The sequence below is a fragment of the Salmo trutta genome, chromosome 3 (assembly GCF_901001165.1).
Source record: "Salmo trutta chromosome 3, fSalTru1.1, whole genome shotgun sequence".
NCBI lineage: Eukaryota > Metazoa > Chordata > Actinopteri > Salmoniformes > Salmonidae > Salmo > Salmo trutta.
In genome coordinates this window covers 51674602-51693213 of record NC_042959.1, presented here as the reverse complement: position 1 = coordinate 51693213, position 18612 = coordinate 51674602, and the positions used below count along the sequence as shown (strand labels likewise).

Here is an 18612-nt window from a genome sequence, read left to right as displayed (position 1 = left end):
ACACACAAAGCTTTGTGGCCTGCTACCCACTGCTACCCATTGTTGATAATATCCCTGGGTCCCAGAGGTGCTAGCAGCCCGGGTCTCTTGTAGCACAGTGAGCGCCCACATCCTGACCGACCGGGTTTGGTTATTTTGTACGCCCTCCAACACTTTAACCTGGTCCGGGCCAGAAACTTCCAGTTACAGAGAATAGTTATGAAGCCCTGGCCACTAGGAGGTTAACCCCTGCCCCGCCGCACGGCCCAAAAAATAAATTTTAAAACAATAACATTCAGATCAGCAGAGCCTCCTCAGGAACTCCCCTGCAACCCCAGCCCCGGTGCAGCGCAGCGACGACCAAATCGGTTTGTCCTGACAACTGCTACTGTCCGTAGGGCTAGGTTATGGTACTCTACAGAGAGGACGGCACGGCCAGACACACACACTCGCACACACACACGCATGCACACACATGGCTGTCATCAGTACAGCGTAGACTATGAATCATGGCTTTTTTTGATGAGAAATAAATGTTGTCCAAATATTGTGGGGGAAGATTTGTTTATATTTACAGTAATATTAGCAGAAATATATATTATCCCATCCTTATCCCCCCCATATATTACCCCCCCTGTCAACTGAAAACTGTCACAGGTAAATAGGAATTAAACTGCATGAGTCCCAGCTTTTGAGCTGTGTATCCAGTTGTGTGTATCCAGTGCCACCTTCAATCAGTGTGCTAAGATTAACTAAATACCTTCATGGATTATAAGAAGTTAGTCTTCATGCTGCATTTTTTTTACAGCATTCTTGGAGTACTGTACCAACTGTCCCTGTACAGTAACATGAGTATGTGTTAATAGTACTGTAGCTACTACTGTGTGAGAACAGAGCAAACAGATCTTCTGAAGGGGACATATTTTCAAATGCTCATATGAATTAAGCTGGTGAAGTACGCTGGTGTAGTGAAACTCCTCTAGATCCATGATCTCACGTAGAAGCAATGTGAGGGAGGCCTGTGGTTCTGATCTGTGGTTTAGGAAAGCTGATTGGATATAAATGTGTTCTGGGATGATTCTAGCTATTTGTGTGAGGTATACCGATGTAGGATCTTAATTTGACCTATATTGTCACAGCAAAAGAATCCCACAGCAACAGGATTTGAATGTTTAGTCCATAATGTTTCTTGATGGGTGGCTATTAGTTGGCCAAAATTAGGCTACATGAAAAGTGCAATACTGTTAAAATAACCGTGTTATTGTGGGTTTTCAGTAAATTTATGTAAATCACAACATTCAGAAAATTGTCAGCAACAAATGAGTGATCAAATGAAGATCCTATATCTGTAGGTTACAGGAGAATAAACAGAATCAACAGAACTGTCAACAAGTCAGCCGCAACCTCCAAAAAAACGTCCCATTTCAACTCGGTACCACCAAAAAGCATATTGCCTTCTGAACATAACTGCCTCTGGACTGTATCATTTCTCGGGTCGAAAGAAGACTGTGAAAGGCAATCAATAATAAGCAAATGTCATCACTTTGGAAAAACATGGTACAGTACATGATTCCCTTCTGCAGCTTACCTTAGAAGATATTTCTGGAAGTGAGTTTGCATACAAAGGATGCAAGCATCCGTAAATAATATATTTTCACTGGTCTGCCAGTCTACTGATGAGGAGAGAGGCTTTGCTGTTGGAACAAGGTTAGAGTAATAACAGATTGCACTGGCAGGACTACTGGCAGAGCGACATGCCAGCAAAAACTTACTGAGAAAACAGAGGTGGTGACTGGAAAATGACACCGAGTAAGAAATGCAGAACTACCTAACAGAAAGGCAGAGCACAGTGAGGAAATAGTGGTGAAACTGGGACTGGGAGTACTATGAATGGTTCTAAGGTTATATATGTGGATTATTCAATGCCCGAGAACACTTGAGAAAGTGGCTTGCTCTCTGCTCACGCCGGCAAAAACTACTGTATGCGTTTAAAACCTAAAAATCGTCTGTTTTCGCGAAGCCCCAGTGCAGCTCCCCTGTGACAGTGTCTCTCATTGATCCTTTACCAAGCATTGACTTAGGGATTGAATAAAATATTTCACATGTAAATTGCGCTTTACTTAACCATTCACTTTACTCTGTACTAACTCTGTGATAAAGAATGTCTACAGATAGTTATGAGGGCCTCTAACCCTAAATACCTAGGCCCTCATTTATCAATGCTGCGTGCGATCATTTCTAAGCAAAGTGTGGGATTTATCAATTTGTACTTACGCTTGAGAATGTGCGTAAATGTAAGCCCACCTCGAACCATGTGTACACACAGCACCTTGTGGGTGAAAAGTCAAACTGCTAATGAAATACCATCCACCAAATGGAGAAAGGATTGACATACTGGACCAAATCATAAACTATGAAGAAAGAAGATAATACATGAATAGTTTATTCATGTATTTCTTTTATAGACACTTAAGCTACTAATAGTTTTCTCCTAATTTAAGCCTAATTGAATAATAAAGTAAATTAGAAAGAGAGTGGAATGCAAAGCAGGAGGCAATTTAGTTAAACCAGTTAAATAATATGAAAGGCAAGACTGAGGCATTGTGACTTGTCCAAAATGGCAAATCTTGCATTGTTGGAGGATCTGGCACAAGCTGCAATAACGCAGGGAGCGTGTTTTCAATGAGCGTGCAGATTTTTTTTTGCTGAGAGCGACGCTTGGCTTATTAGTAGATTTCGTTTTCCAAGGCGTATTTTATTGTATCTCTGCAACCAACTCTCTCCAGTATTAGAAAGGGAGACGAAACGCACCAATGCCATCCCAGTGCGTACCCAAGTCCTCTCCTCCCTGAGATTTTTTGGCCACTGGAACATTCCAAAGGGAGTTTACGGATTGGTCTGGCATTTAACAACCAACCATGAGCCGAATATTGCCTGCAGTCCTTCATGGCAGTATTTAATTGACCCCACAATACATACAGTTTCCGTACACTGCTGTGCAACAGGCCAGAGTGAAAAGGGATTTCCAGAACATAGCTGGATTTCCCAGTGTCATTGGAGCAATTGACTGCACCCACATCGCAATAAAATCACCATCATTGAGCGAATTCAACTTCGTCAACAGAAAAGGTTTCCATTCTGTCAATGTGCAGGTCATCTATGATTCACATTTGTCTTTGTTGAATGTAGTGGCCAAATGGCCAGGTGGGACACATGATTCATTCATTGTGCAGAACAGTTCAGTCGGCCTTAACCTCCAGGAATGAGTTGTTGATCATGGATGGCTTATTGGTAAGTGACTTATGTTTTATTTGCAAGGTTTTATATTATTTATTTTTAATGGGGCTACCCATTAAAAACATGGCTGATGACTCCCCTCCCAAACCCCTCAAACCAACAAGAGGCAAGGTACAACCAAGCCCACGCATGCACAAGAACAGTGGCGTGCACCATAGGCCTGCTGAAAGGGCGTTGGCTGTGCTTGTCTGGGACAGGAGGCACACTGCCATACCAGCCTAGCAAGGTTTGCCTCTGAAATGACATTCCTTCAAATGCCACTACGTGAATGTAATACAATGTGCAAATTCCTTTTTAGGTTTGCTATATTGACAAGGCTTACAGTGTGCTCCACAACATTGCAATCAAAAATGGCATTCCACCAAATGATCCACCCAGACCCGATGAGCCCATGACTGAGGACAAGAGTCAATATCATACAACGGTTTTAGGTATCTGTTCTTCCAAATATTGTAATCAAATCGGCAAGGAAAATACATTTACTGTCACGTCCTGACCATAGAAAGATGTTATTTTCTATGGTAAAGTAGGTCAGGGCGTGACAGGTTTTTTTTCTAGTTTAGATTTTCTATGTTGTTATGTTCTAGTTTTGGTATTTCTATGTTGGGTTTTGTTTGGGATGATATCCAATTAGAGGCAGCTGGTCCTCGTTGTCTCTAATTGGAGATCATACTTAAGTAGGTGTTTTTTCCACCAGTTTGTGGGAGATTGGTTTTGAGTTAGTGTATGTTTCTACTCTGCGTCACGGTTTGTTGTTTTTGGTCATTCAGTTTATTGTGTATGTATTGCATAGTTTCACAGTGAAAATAAAATGTGGAACTACACATACGCTGCACTTTGGTCCGCTCCTTCCTACGACAGCCGTGACAGAATCTCCCACCACCAAAGGACCAAGCAGCGTGGTCAGGAGAGATGGACCTGGGAAGACATCCTGGACGGAAAGGGATCCTGGACGTGGGAGGAGATCCAAGCTGGATGGCATCGCCTCCCATGGGAACAGGTGGAGGCAGCGAGAGCAGAGCGGCAACAAGACAAGGAACTAGCATGGCATCGACGGAAGCACGAGAGGCAGCCCCCAAAAAAATTGTGGGGGGGGGGGCACACGGGGAGATTGGCAGAGTCAGGTTGAAGACCTGAGCCAACTCCTCGTGCTTACCGTGGGGAACGAGTGACGAAGCAAGCACCATGTGATGCGCACTGTGTCGCCAGTGCGCATTCACAGCCTGGTGCGATCTGTGCCCGCGCCCCGCATTTGTCGAGCTAGGTTGAGCATCCAGCCAGGACGGGTTGTTCCAGCTCTACGTTCGAGACCTCCAGTGCGCCTCCACGGCCCAGTATATCCTGTGCCTGCCCCACGTACCCAGCCTCTTGCTGCACTTTGGTCCTCTCCTTCCTACGACAGCCGTGACATTTACATTGCACCTGATTTATTGTCTCACGTGTTTGACACGATCAACAAGTTTTTTTCAATTATTGATTTCTCTCTCAGGCCGTTTCATACATCCTCCAGCTGCTGTTTGAGTCCCAGAATTGATGTGTTGATCTATCCTTGTTGTTTCAGGACTGCGTCAGTCAAAACGCGTGGCGCAGCTGAAGCGCTCGCCGAAGAAGACGCCCTTCTTGTAGGCCTGAGGCTGGGGTGTCAGGCAATTCACCCACATCTGTCAAGATTTCATGTTTTGTTCATTTTGTTACATTTCTTTTATTATACTGTATATATTTGTTATATTTACTGTCAAGAAAAAATATTTACATGTGGTCCATGTCTGAATATGGTTGCGAAAATAAAGCTTGACTTACCCATCAGTTGGTGTGTCTGATATTCCTTCAGGATCTGGGAGAGGGTCCTCAATATCACCATCACATATGATGCCAGAAACTGAGGTCTCTCCAATTATGCTGCCAATGTGCTGGTCCATAGCAGACAGTGAAGACTCACTCTGCCCTCCTCCTGTTGCACTTATATACCTTTGTGGATCATAATTTTTTTGGGGGGGGCATATGTTTTCAAATCAAACCATTTCTTTTTAATTTCATCAACTGTTGTCCAGTCAGATGAGGCAGAATTTACCACAGCTCTAACCTGCTCCCAAACAATATTTTTTTCTCTTTGTCAAGCCATTGCTGAGGGCTCCAAAAAGTATAGCTTGTTTTTCTTCCACTTTGGCAATCAAAAGTTCTATTTTTTTCGTCGTCTTTGACTTCTTCATGTTGGCGGACAAACATTAGTGACATTTCTTGCAGCTTTAAAGGGTCATTTAGGGCGGTTATTTATGTAAATGAGACTTCATGTGCACTAGCACAGTGTTTTAGAACGTTTCTGATTCATCAAGGCAAAATACTTACAGGTGTGTGTAAATCAAGTGTACGAGCAATTGATAAATACCAACTTTTTTGTACTTGCGAACATTCTAAATTCTCTTTGTAGGAGTTAATTTAGAAGCTTTTCTACACATTGATAAATGAGGACCCTGGAGACTATGGCCATTTTGTTCTCTGGTCCCTATCCCCAAGAGCTAACTGGCTGCCCAGAGCAAGGGCAAGTAATGTCTTCTCAATAAAGATGGCATCAGCGAAGAGAGGCCGACTTTTTACTTTCAAAGCTCTTTCCATTCAATTATAATGAGACTGTCCTTTCAAGTGACATGAGCAGAAACTATGAAATGGCCATAAAACTGTTCAAATCCACGTTCGTATTTTACAGTTCTTCTAATTAGGATTCACATTTCCCGATGGAGGATGTCACCCTGCCCTCTTCACAGCTTTCTATTGTATTTTCACTTTTAACACAGTATTGAGATTTATAGGTCATATGTTTTGACAGAATAGAATTGTAGATACATTTTCACATGCTCAATTGATGCAGGCATTTACTATTTAAACTGCTTTGATGTATGTGTCATACCAGAACATTATAAAATAGAGGAAAGTCATGAAATATGAAATTAAATTTAGATTCACATTGTTAGCTTTCATACTTGTGTATTTCCTTGTCTCTTAATGGCTATTACAACTAAATACAGATACATGCCTACTGCCTTAAACATGTACTGTAGACATTCACTTACTCAGACAACAACCAATATGGAAATGAGAACTGTGCATTGGTCAGACTCTACCCTGGCATAGGCCAGGAGGTCAACAACTGGTTAACCAAGATGACCTCACTGGGCCAGAGTGAAGAGTGAATGAAGACTGGGTCTGGCCTGTCCTGCGGTGAGGGAGGAAGCGCCCTCTGGTAGTTAAGGGGAAAAGCTTCTATCCTTCTATCCTGACCGAGTGCAGTGGCCGGCACCAAAGAATTAACTGTGACCCCACAACGTTCCATTATAAGTCAAAGCTGGAGTGGAGGAAATGAAAGTAAGTGGAAAGTTTGGAGACATAAAAATCATACCACACCTCCAAAATAAAATTCTGACCAAGTAAACCAGAGATATATAATATCGTACGAATCATTTTTTAAACAATGGAGAGAATGACATACACAAGCACTTCATTACAATATACTGTACAAATTTTAACTCAGGACTAGTGAAATGCTATTGAGATCAATCGCCATGGTGACTCTACAAATAAGGCAAAATAGGCAGAATTGCGGCTGATATTTATGTAACCTATCTCTACAATCCACTTAGCCTGAGAAGAGAGTGTCATCGACCTTCACATGCCACAATAAAAACCTGCTTAGCTAAGGTTAACGGCCTTCCATTGAGGATAATAAACCTCCATGGGAGGTTTGTTTACATGTTTTATAGACAGGCAGGCCACTCAATCAGGTAGGTTGGCACTGGCAGGGGTCATTTTCTATCATACAATACAGTTGGTAGGTGTCTGACCCAAGGTCAAAAAACAGTTTAAATTTACCCATGACTCAAATGTCAACACAGGGACAGTCTGGACTTTAAGCCAGACATACTCGGATTAGAGAGAGATCTGGAGCAAGGTTGGATGTGCCACTGACATAAATAGAGCTAGAATTTAGCAAGGGTCCTGTTTTGACACACAAACACAATGTTGCTGCTGCTAAGCAAGTTGTGTGTCAGAAAAACGTCATTTCTGCATTGCCATTCAGCACTGGGCGCACACTGGTTGAATCAACGTTGCTTCGAATGTGGAATAGAAGTTGAATTGGCGTCTGTGTCCAGTGGGACATGTGAGATTTTGTTCTGGGTGCTAAATTATTATTGTCCAGTACAAACCGCAGTTTAAGTGATAAGGGCTGAGATCCCAGGATATTACAGACAGCCCTGTATGGGGAGAAGAATTAGAGGGCATCTTTGGTGCAGCTCCAGAACCGTGCTGCTATTGAGCCATCACTATTTACAGCTTTCTCCCTATGAAGCGCCAGGTAAGACAACATGTCTCAAGAGATCACAGCCTCACATCTGGTGAGTTAAAAAACATCTGGACGTAACTCACAAATAATTGCTTCCTCTCAAAAAGAAAAAAAGATGTGTGCATTCTAGAATCATTCATCACCGGATATAGCTCACGCTGCATCCATAGAGAAATCAGGAAAGACAAAACATTTTGTTACGAATAATTCAATCCTCGTGGACATGTAGAATTGAAATACATGCAAGACAATTTGCTATTTCATTTGCATCAATACGAGATTTCGTATTTGATCAAACCTTCCATACCATACAATGCTTACCCAAAAATACAAGTACAACTACTTCCCAATACTTTTAAATACTTGAGGTGCGGTTTATTTCGCTTGACCAGCTTCGGTAACACTTTAATTGAAGGGGGTATACATAAGGCATTCATAACACCTCTCATGAAACCAGTCATAACAAATGTATGACTGTTATGACTGTTGTGAATGTCTTACGTATAACCCTGCTCAAGCAGTGTCGACCCTTGCTTCTCATTGGTTCCGTTGTACCTGGCAAGCTAAATAAAGTGCACCTCAAGTATTTGACATACTGTATGTATTTGACCCAGGTCAGAAGCTAACCCAGACTGATGGCCATACCGTGAGCAAAGCGATGGACCCAGTAGTGAAAGCCAGCCACCATGCCAAGGCAGAGTCCCAGGGTAGCTCCAGTAGACAGAAGTTGTTCCACATGTAGATGTAAGTGGTTATTTCAAGACCTCTTGCAAATAGCCTGGAAGAAAATAACACATGGATTTAGTTCAGTCATAACTGAATATTACTCAAAATACCTTAAGTAGGGCCTCTCGAGTGGCACAGTGTTCTAAGGCACTGCATCGCAGCTGCTAGCTGTGCCACTAGAGATCCTGGTTCGAGTCCAGGCTGTCGCAGCCGGCTGTGACCGGGAGACCCATGGGGCGGCGTACAATTGGCCCAGTGTCATCCGGGTTAGGCTGGGGTTTGGCCAGCAGGGATGTCCTTGTCCCATTGCGCTCTAGTGACTCCTGTGACGGGAAGGGTGCATGCACGCTGACACGGTTGCCAGGTGTACGGTGTTTCTTGCGACACATTGGTGTGGCTGGCTTCCGGGTTAAGCGGGCATTGTGTCAAGAAGCAGTGTGGCTTGGTAGGGTCGTGTTTCGGAGGACGCACGGCTCTCGACCTTCGCCTCTCCCGAGTCCGTACGGGAGTTGCAGCGATGAGACAAGACTGTAACTACCAATTGGATACCACGAAATTGGGGAGAAAAAGAGGTAAAAGTAAAAACAAATGTTACAACAACAACAAAAATAATCCCTTAAGTAGCTAGACTGCAAATAGATAAGCTCACAGATTCTACACAGTACATTTCAGGTGCACAGTTAGATCATCTTACAGTATACAATTTTTTTTTTTTTACATATACAGCCATATCTTATCATAAGAGATGCACTTCTGTAATTACTTTTCTATAGAACTCAATGGGCCAGTTTCCCAGACACAAATTAAGCCTAGTCCTGGACTAAAAAGACATTTCTATGGAGATTCTCCATTGATCATTATTTTTAGTTTAAGACTAGGCTTAGGCTTCCCTATAGGAATTCTAGAAACCTACCAGAAAGTTATAGTTTACCCACGTGGGCATTCAGGAAATGATACCAGCTGACACTGAGGTGACGACGTCACTGACGCAGGCCAGTGGGGTTCCATCCTTCAGCAGGCTCACCACCAGCTCTACAACCACCAAGCCCATAAAGAACGGGGTGGCCTGTAGTCACAGCAAAGGAGAACAAATACGAATCAACAGTCCAAGCACAATGAAAACTCCACCACTTCTATGTCTTGTGTTTCCTTGAACGCTTACAATAACCTCACATGTTTGACTTGGAAAATGAACAAGAGGACATGGTGTAAAAAGGGCTTTCATGTCTTGTGATGCATGATGTCTCCCTGATGGCTCTATGGTGAAGCTACACAGGGATAGTCACATATCATCTCTCCCTGAGGATTTATTTCAGCTCCAGTGGAGAAGAAAACAGTTGAACAACCCATACAAATAATATTTGGAGGAACCTTTCATTTCAATAGGTCCCGTTACATCACATGACCAGGCGACTACACGTGCACATTTCGCAAACAACATGTATAATTGATAATAGTTCAGAGTGAAAACCTGATGTGTCTGAATATGATCCATCCATATATAATAAGTAATATAAAAAAGTGGACCATGTCTGTAAAATGTATATACTATGTTCATGTAACGAAGGAAAAAAATACATTAAAAAAAGATGCTGTATAAACAAAGTTATTATTTTGTTCTCCGATTAGGGCCATTTTTGGATGGGCCAAAAAACAAAAAAATACATGTATGTCTTCATATGGCTAAAGTTATTCTATTCTATTATTTTGTATTCCATTCTGTAAGTATGCTACATACAGTATCTGCTGCATTAGGTATTACGTAGGCATGGAGTATGCAAGAACAGAATGAGAGGTACTTACTAGGAAATCACGTGACTGCACCCAGGGAGTGTGAATCGCTAGGTGTAGACCTGGAGGTGGAATAGGATGTGTGTGTGTGTGGGTGGGTGGGTGTTGGGGTGATCTCGAGGACCACGAGGGACCGACAATCACACGCTACACTCCAACATCTGGCAGAGGACTGACGGACTGCATCTAACAAATGGGCTCAGAGCGCAAGCTCTCTCTCTCTCCAAACCCACTGAGTGAGAGAGAGATTATCATTTTGGATTCTGGCTTGAACATTCTCTCTTTTTCTCATGTCTAGAGTATTGTTTTACCTCGTCAGGGCTGTGTTCTTGACAGCTTTCCACTTTATTTGGGAAGGAATTCAGTTTCTCATGCCATGCGAAAAAGGGGATGCCGAGGGAATGGGTTGTTTTGGACTTTAAAAATCATTCTTAATGTGTTTGTTTGACCTTCACAATCACTGTGTTTACTCTGTGTGGCATTTTCCTCCAAACAACAGGACAAATGAAAACAAGTCTTATGAAGGCTGTAACATACTTTGGGGCTTGTGAAAATTGTCAAGGGAGTCTTTAATAGTTTTATATAAATCTCTGTTTTTGGTCTTAGATCTTGCAAGGCAAATGACATTGTGGAACAGATGTTGGTATTATTCCAAATAGGGCCATTTTCATCAGGCTGTAGATGAGTGACGTTAGCCGCGGGTTTGTGATGGGGAAGATACAAACCCTGTACACTCTCTTATGAGAGTGTGTCTACTTTGTCCTAAAGTAACAGGTAGAATGTATCTTGTTGTAACTGGATAATCAATTACGCTATGGCAGGAATTAAATCTGACAAGCAATGTTTATGCAGTGTTTTTATTTAAAAACAACTTATTTACATACTGAGCTATGATGATAATCACGCTATACAGGGGTTCAACTGACCAGCGGCTTTTGTAGAGGGACAAGTAATGATGCTTTGTGGGTGACAGTTGTTGATGTGATCAGAGGGTCCCGAGTTTGAGCCCAGATTGAGACAAGGAATGGGACGGAAGCAAAAATGTTACAGGTGAGCTAGTTTGCTCCTGCCGAAACAGGAAATGTAGATTATAATTCACAGACATTTTTGTAGGTGTTGATACATTTTTCGTAAGGGAAAATCAAGCATGACATTTGAAAGTGGAAATTGCAAACTTCAGAAGCCTTTTTTAACCTCATATACACTGCCAGTTTTACATTTCCTGCAATGCATGAAAGTTATCCTGCAACAGGGTGATCAAATTAAGATCCTACACCTGTACATACAGCCAACCAAATGTTTTTGACACTTACATGTAGGCTATTCTACACAGACTAGTGCACAGAGTGATGACTACATCACAAACGACATTCAGCACCGAAACAAGCGTGACACACCCATGCAAACATCACATACAACTCTGTAACAATAGTGTAGTAAATTAGGTTGTTTCATTACAGCTTGTTTGGAGCAGGATTAAGACACTGAGGAGTCCTGCTTTTTGGATAATTGTTTTTTCTCTATTCACATGGCTTTATAGAAGCCTGTTAAAATGTGAGCTTTATGCCTCAAATAATAAACGTGTTGATTTTAGGATTTCGCTAAACCTTTATCATCCAGATGTCACAATAAAAAGCATTGGTGTGTTCTGTTCATTTGCACTGGGTTCTCTTGAGTCAAAAGTGGTCCTAAAATACAACAATATTTAACCCTCCTGTTGTGTTCGTTTCATGGTAATTCATTCTGTGTTCCTGGTCCAAAATCACCGCCCCGTTATAGCTGATTATAAATCCATAACAATACATATATTATCCCCTAATGTTGTGTTAGATCTTTTTATCAACTTAAGTTTTTGTGAACATTACGCGTTTTGAACTTCTATTTGATTTTTATGGCCTGTAGACCTCATTGACCTGAGCTCATACAACTTTTGTTTGAGTAAAGAAAAGCATAATGTATGGATTATTTTGACTATAACAAATACTCAGAGGAAACATATTGTGCTATTTATCACAGACTACTTTGTGTCAAAGTTTAACAAGGACTCTCTCCTCCTCACCAGTGTCATGATCAAAGATATGATCAAGAGCCTCATATACAGTATATCGTTTGGTCATTGTGCTGCCACAGAATGAATTGTGAGCAAGGCCTCAAAAAAACTTTATATACAAGAGCTGCAAGAAAAGTTCTATATATCATTGAAACAATGTTGTTATTGTTTGTGAGAATGCCAACAGGTGTGGTTCCAGTGGGGGAAAGATTCTATTGGGGAAAGGTTCCCGTGGGGGTTGCCATGGAAGCCAAGAAGGGGAGTGAGGTGTGTGTGTGTGTGTGTGTGTGTGTGTGTGTGTGTGTGTGTGTGTGTGTGTGTGTGTGTGTGTGTGTGTGTGTGTGTGTGTGTGTGTGTGTGTGTGTGTGTGTGTGTGTGTGTGTGTGTGTGTGTGTGTGTGTACTCAAACACACATGCATGTGGGGGTCTGGGAGAGGAAGTGTGTCCACCTGATGAATGGGCATGTGCCTGAACTCAGTTTTATACACTAATGGTAGTCTCACACATTCATTTCTAATGACCGGTCATGACCGAGAACACCACAGGTTTACAAAAGTTATATAAAACACCCAAAATGTTATGAAAATCATCCAAATGTATTTTGTGTGTTCAGATGCCCTGTGTGGGCAAAGTCATGGAACCTTATGACAATCAGATTAAAGTAACTACATTTTTCAGAGAGAAAGGTCCAATTCGACCGGAACACAGCAGGAGGGTTAACAGACATCCCCCTCATTGGACTGAACAGGACACACCTCCCCATGCTCATGATCAAATACATATAGTTTGTCTAAAACTAAGGATTTGTGAGAGAATATGAAAATACATGTACTAATATCATATCATATGACAATATGAACCATACAGCCAACATTCAAGCCCATATATGACATAAACAATAACAGCAACTTAACTTCTACAGTGTTTGTATCGTTTACACAATGTCATGTAATAGCTCTATGAAGACAAGAGTTTACTGTCTTAACTAGCGACTTAGTCACTCTATAGCACCACTCCCCTGACAGTTCCCACGGGGTTTGTGAGTTGTTTGTGACCGTCTTTGTGAAGATGTATGAATATACAGTAGAATATATGATATCAAATCAAATCAAAGTTTATTTGTCACGTGCGCCGAATACAACAGTTGTAGACCTTACAGTGAAATGCTTACTTACAGGCTCTAACCAATAGTGTGAAAAAAAAGATAAGTGTGTGTGTGTGTGTGTGTGTGTGTGTGTGTGTGTGTGTGTGTGTGTGTGTGTGTGTGTGTGTGTGTGTGTGTGTGTGTGTGTGTGTGTGTGTGTGTATGAGTGTGTGTGTGTGTGTGTGTGTGTGTAGGTAAGTAAAGAAATAAAACAACAATAAAAATACATTTGAAAATGACAGTAGCAAGGCTATATACAGACACTGGTTAGTCAGGCTGATTGAGGTAGTATATACATGTAGACATGGTTAAAGTGACTATGCATATATGATGAACAGAGAGTAGCAGTTGCGTAAAAAGAGGTGTTGGCTGGTGGTGGGACACAATGCAGATAGCCCGGTTAGCCAATGTGCGGGAGCACTGATTGGTCGGGCCAACTGAGGTAGTATGTGCATGAATGTATAGTTAAAGTGACTATGCATATATGATAAACAGAGAGTAGCAGCAGCGTAAAAGAGGGGTTGGGGGGGCACACAATGCAAATAGTCCGGGTAACCATTTGGTTACCTGTTCAGGAGTCTTATGGCTTTGGGGTAAAAACTGTTGAGAAGCCTTTTTGTCCCAGTCTATGACTGGGGTGGCTGGGGTCTTTAACAATTTTTAGGGCTTTCCTCTGACACCGCCTGGTGTAGAGGTCCTGGATGGCAGGCACCTTTGCCCCAGTGATGTACTGGGCCGTACGCACTACCCTCTGAAGTGCCTTGCGGTCGGAGGCCGAGCAATTGCCATACCAGGCAGTGACGCAACCGGTCAGGATGCTCTCGATGTTGCAGCTGTACAGTCGTGGCCAGAATTTTTGAGAATGACACAAATATTATTTTTCACAAAGTCTTCTGCCTCAGTTTGTATGATGGCAATTTGCATATACTCCAGAATGTTATGAAGACTGATCAAATGAATTGCAATTAATTGCAAAGTTCCTCTTTGCCATGCAAATTAACTGAATCCCCCCAAAACATTTCCACTGCATTTCAGCCCTGACACAAAAGGACCAGCTAACATCATGTCAGTGATTCTCTCGTTAACACAGGTGTGAGTGTTGATGAGGACAAGGCTGGAGATCACTCTGTCATGTTGATTGAGCTCGATAAACAGACTGGAAGCTTCAAAAGGAGGGTGGTGCTTGGAATCATTGTTCTTCCTCTGTCAACCATGGTTACCTGCAAGGAAACACATGTCGTCATCATTGCTTTGCACAAAAAGGGCTTCACAGGCAAGGATATTGCTGCCAGAAAGATTGCACCTAAATCAACCATTTATCGGATCATCAAGAACTTCAAGGAGAGCGGTTCAATTGTTGTGAAGAAGGCTTCAGGGTGCCCAAGAAAGTCCAGCAAGCGCCAGGACCATCTCCTAATGTTGATTCAGCTGTGGGAACGGGGCACCACTAGTACAGAGCTTGCTCAGGAATGGCAGCAGGCAGGTGTGAGTGCATCTGTACGCACAGTGAGGCAAAGACTTTTGGAGGATGGCCTGGTGTCAAGAAGAGCAGCAGCACCAGGAAAAACATCAGGGACAGACTGATATTCTGCAAAAGGTACAGGGATTGGACTGCTGAGGACTGGGGTAAAGTCATTTTCTCTGATGAATCCCCTTTCCAATTGTTTGGGCATCCGGAAAAAAGCTTGTCAGGAGAAGACAAGGTGAGCGCTACCATCAGTCCTGTGTCATGCCAACAGTAAAGCATCCTGAGACCATTAATGTGTGGGGTTGCTTCTCAGCCAAGGGAGTGGGCTTACTCACAATTTTGCCTAAGAACACAGACATGAATAAAGAATGTTACCAACACATCCTCCGAGAGCAACTTCTCCCAACCATCCAGGAACAGTTTGGTGACGAACATGCCTTTACTAGCATGATGGAGCACCTTGCCATAAGGCAAACATGATAACTAAGTGGCTCGGGGAACAAAACATCGATATTTTGGGTCCATGGCCAGGAAACTCCCCAGACCTTAATCCCATTGAGAACTTGGGGTCAATACTCAAGAGGCGGGTGGACAAACAAAAACCCACAAACTCTGACAAACTCCAAGTATTGATTATGCAAGAATGGGCTGACATCAGTCAGGATGTGGCCCAGAAGTTAATTGACAGCATGCCAGGGCGGATTGCAGAGGTCTTGAAAAAGAAGGGTCAACACTGTAAATATTTACTCTTTGCATCACCTTCAATTACATCAAATGTAATTGTCAATAAAAGCCTTTGACACTTATGAAATGCTTGTAATTATACTTCAGTATTTCATAGTAACATCTGACAAAAATATCTAAAGACACTGAAGCAGCAAACGTTAATTAATATTTGTGTCATTCTCAAAACTTTTGGCCACGACTGTAGAACCTTTTGAGGATCTCAGGACCCATGCCAAATCTTTTTAGTTTCCTGAGGGGGAATAGGCTTTGTCGTGCCCTCTTCACGACTGTCTTGGTGTGTTTGGACCATTCTAGTTTGTTGTTGATGTGGACACCAAGGAACTTGAAGCTCTCAACCTGCTCCACTACAGCCCCATCGATGAGAATGGGGGCGTGCTCAGTGCTCCTTTTCCTGTAGTCCACAATCATCTCCTTTGTCTTGGTTACGTTGAGGGATAGGTTGTTATTCTGGCACCACCCGGCCAGGTTTCTGACCTCCTCCCTATAGGCTGTCTCATCGTTGTCGGTGATCAGGCCTACCACTGTTGTGTCGTCTGCAAACTTAATGATGGTCTTGGAGTCATGCCTGGCCATGCAGTCGTGGGTGAACAGGGAGTACAGGAGGGGACTGAGCACGCACCCCTGGGGAGCTCCAGTGTTGAGGATCAGCATGGCAGATGTGTTGCTACCTACCCTCACCACCTGGGGGCGGCCCGTCAGGAAGTCCAGTATCCAGTTGCAGAGGGAGGTGTTTAGTCCCAGGTTCCTTAGCTTAGTGATGAGCTTTGAAGGTACTATGGTGTTGAACGCTGAGCTGTAGTCAATGAATAGCATTCTCACATAGGTGTTCCTTTTGTCCAGGTGGGAAAGGGCAGTGTGGAGTGCAATAGAGATTGCATCATCTGTGGATCTGTTGGGGCGGTATGCAAATTGGAGTGGGTCCAGGGTTTCTGGGATAATGGTGTTGATGTGAGCCATTACCAGCTTTTCAAAGCATTTCATGGCTACGGACGTGAGTGCTACGGGTCTGTAGTCATTTAGGCAGGTTGCCTTTGTGTTCTTGGGCACAGGGACTATGGTGGTCTGCCTGAAACATGTTGGTCTTACAGACTTAATCAGGGACATGTTGAAAATATCAGTGAGGCCACCTGCCAGTTGGTCAGCACATGCCCGGAGCACACGTCCTGGTAATCCGTCTGGCCCCGCAGCCTTGTGTATGTTGACCTGTATAAAGGTCTTACTCACATCGGCTATGGAGAGCGTGATCACACAGTCGTCCCGAACAGCTGATGATCTCATGCATGCCTCAGTGTTGCTTGCCTTGAAGCGAGCATAGACGTGATTTAGCTTGTCTGGTAGGCTCGTGTCACTGGGCAGCTCGCGGCTGTGTTTCCCTTTGTAGTCTGTAATAGTTTGTAAGCCCTGCCACATCCGACGAGTGTCGGAGCCGGTGTAGTATGATTCAATCTTAGCCCTGTATTGACGCTTTGCCTGTTTGATGGTTCGTTGCAGGGCATAGCGGGATTTCTTGTAAGCTTCCGGGTTAGAGTCCCGCACCTTGAAAGCAGCAGCTCTACCCTTTAGCTCAGTGCGAATGTTGCCTGTAATCCATGGCTTCTGGTTTGGGTATGTGCGTACAGTCACTGTGGGGATGACGTCCTCAATGCACTTATTGATAAAGCCAGTGACTGATGTGGTGTATTCCTCAATGTCATCGGAAGAATCCCAGAACATGTTCCAGTCTGTGATAGCAAAACAGTCCTGTAGTTTAGCATCTGCTTCATCTGACCACTTTTTTATAGACCGAGTTACTGGTGCTTCCTGCTTTAATGTTTGCTTGTAAGCAGGAATCCGGAGCATATAGTTGTGGTCGGATTTACCAAATGGAGGGCGAGGGAGAGCTTTGTATGTGTCTCTGTGTGTGGAGTACAGGTGATCGAGAATTTTTTTCCCTCTGGTTGCACATTTAACATGTTGATAGAGATTTGGTAGAACTGATTTAAGTTTCCCTGCATTAAAGTCTCCGGCCACTAGGAGCGCCACCTCTGGGTGAGTGGTTTCCTGTTTGCTTATTTCCTTATACAGCTGACTGAGTGCGGTCTTAGTGCCAGCATCTGTTTGTGGTGGTAAATAAACAGCCACGAAAAGTATAGCTGAGAACTCTCTAGGCAAGTAGTGTGGCCTGCAATTTATCACAATATACGTTACTTCAGGCGAGCAAAATCTAGAGACTTCCTTAGATTTTGTTCACCAGCTGTTGTTTACAAATATGCACAGACCGCCCCCCCTCGTCTTACTGGAGTGTGCTGTTCTATCCTGCCGGTGCAGCGTATATCCCGCTAGCTGAATATCCATGCCGTCATTCAGCCACGATTCCATGAAACATAGGATATTACAGTTTTTGATGTCCCATTGGTAGGATATTCATGATCGTACCTCGTCTAATTTATTGTCCAATGATTGCACGTTGGTGAGTAAATTTGACAGTAACGACAGCTTTCCTACACGCCTTCTGCAGTTCCTGACGAGGCATCTGGCTCTTTGTCCTCTGTACCTGCGTCGCTTCCTCTTGCGAATAACTGGGTTGTCGGCCCTGCTGGGTGTTTGGAGAATATCATGTGAGTCTTACTTGTTGTTGAAAAAATCTTTGTCTAATCCGAGGTGAGTGATCGCTGTCCTGATATCCAGAAGCTCTTTTCTGCCGTAAAAACGGTTGCAGAAACATTATGTACAAAATAAGTTACAAATAAAGCGAAAAAAAACACATAGTAGCACAATTGGTTGGGCGCCTGTAAAACTACTGCCGTTTCTTCCGGCGCCATTTTACACATCATTCAAACTAAGTGTGCAGACTTTCTTTCGCCATGTTTAGACATTTCAAGTGTGTCACTCCTAGCATGAGCACCACAATATCGATTGTCAAAAAAAAAAAAAAACACATCAAACCGCTCCAGCGTTTTCAACAATGAACTCACCTGCTGAACGTATGGCGCGACATCCTCCACATTTTCAAATGGTGATTAATTCGGTGTGATAATGTAAAACATGAACCGAATACCCTTGGTCAATGAGACTACATCCATGAATTGTGCCAT

General features: G+C 43.1%; 1 protein-coding gene across 1 annotated transcript in view; it reads right to left on the bottom strand.

The window, feature by feature from the left end:
- Positions 1 to 18612, bottom strand: part of LOC115177796 (alkylglycerol monooxygenase) — a 48135-nt gene extending 29523 nt beyond the window's left edge. The window contains 4 exon segments of the mRNA XM_075074275.1: positions 8258 to 8284; positions 8287 to 8390; positions 9274 to 9404; positions 18493 to 18612. Of these exon segments, the coding sequence (XP_074930376.1) occupies positions 8258 to 8284; positions 8287 to 8390; positions 9274 to 9404; positions 18493 to 18612 (382 nt within the window).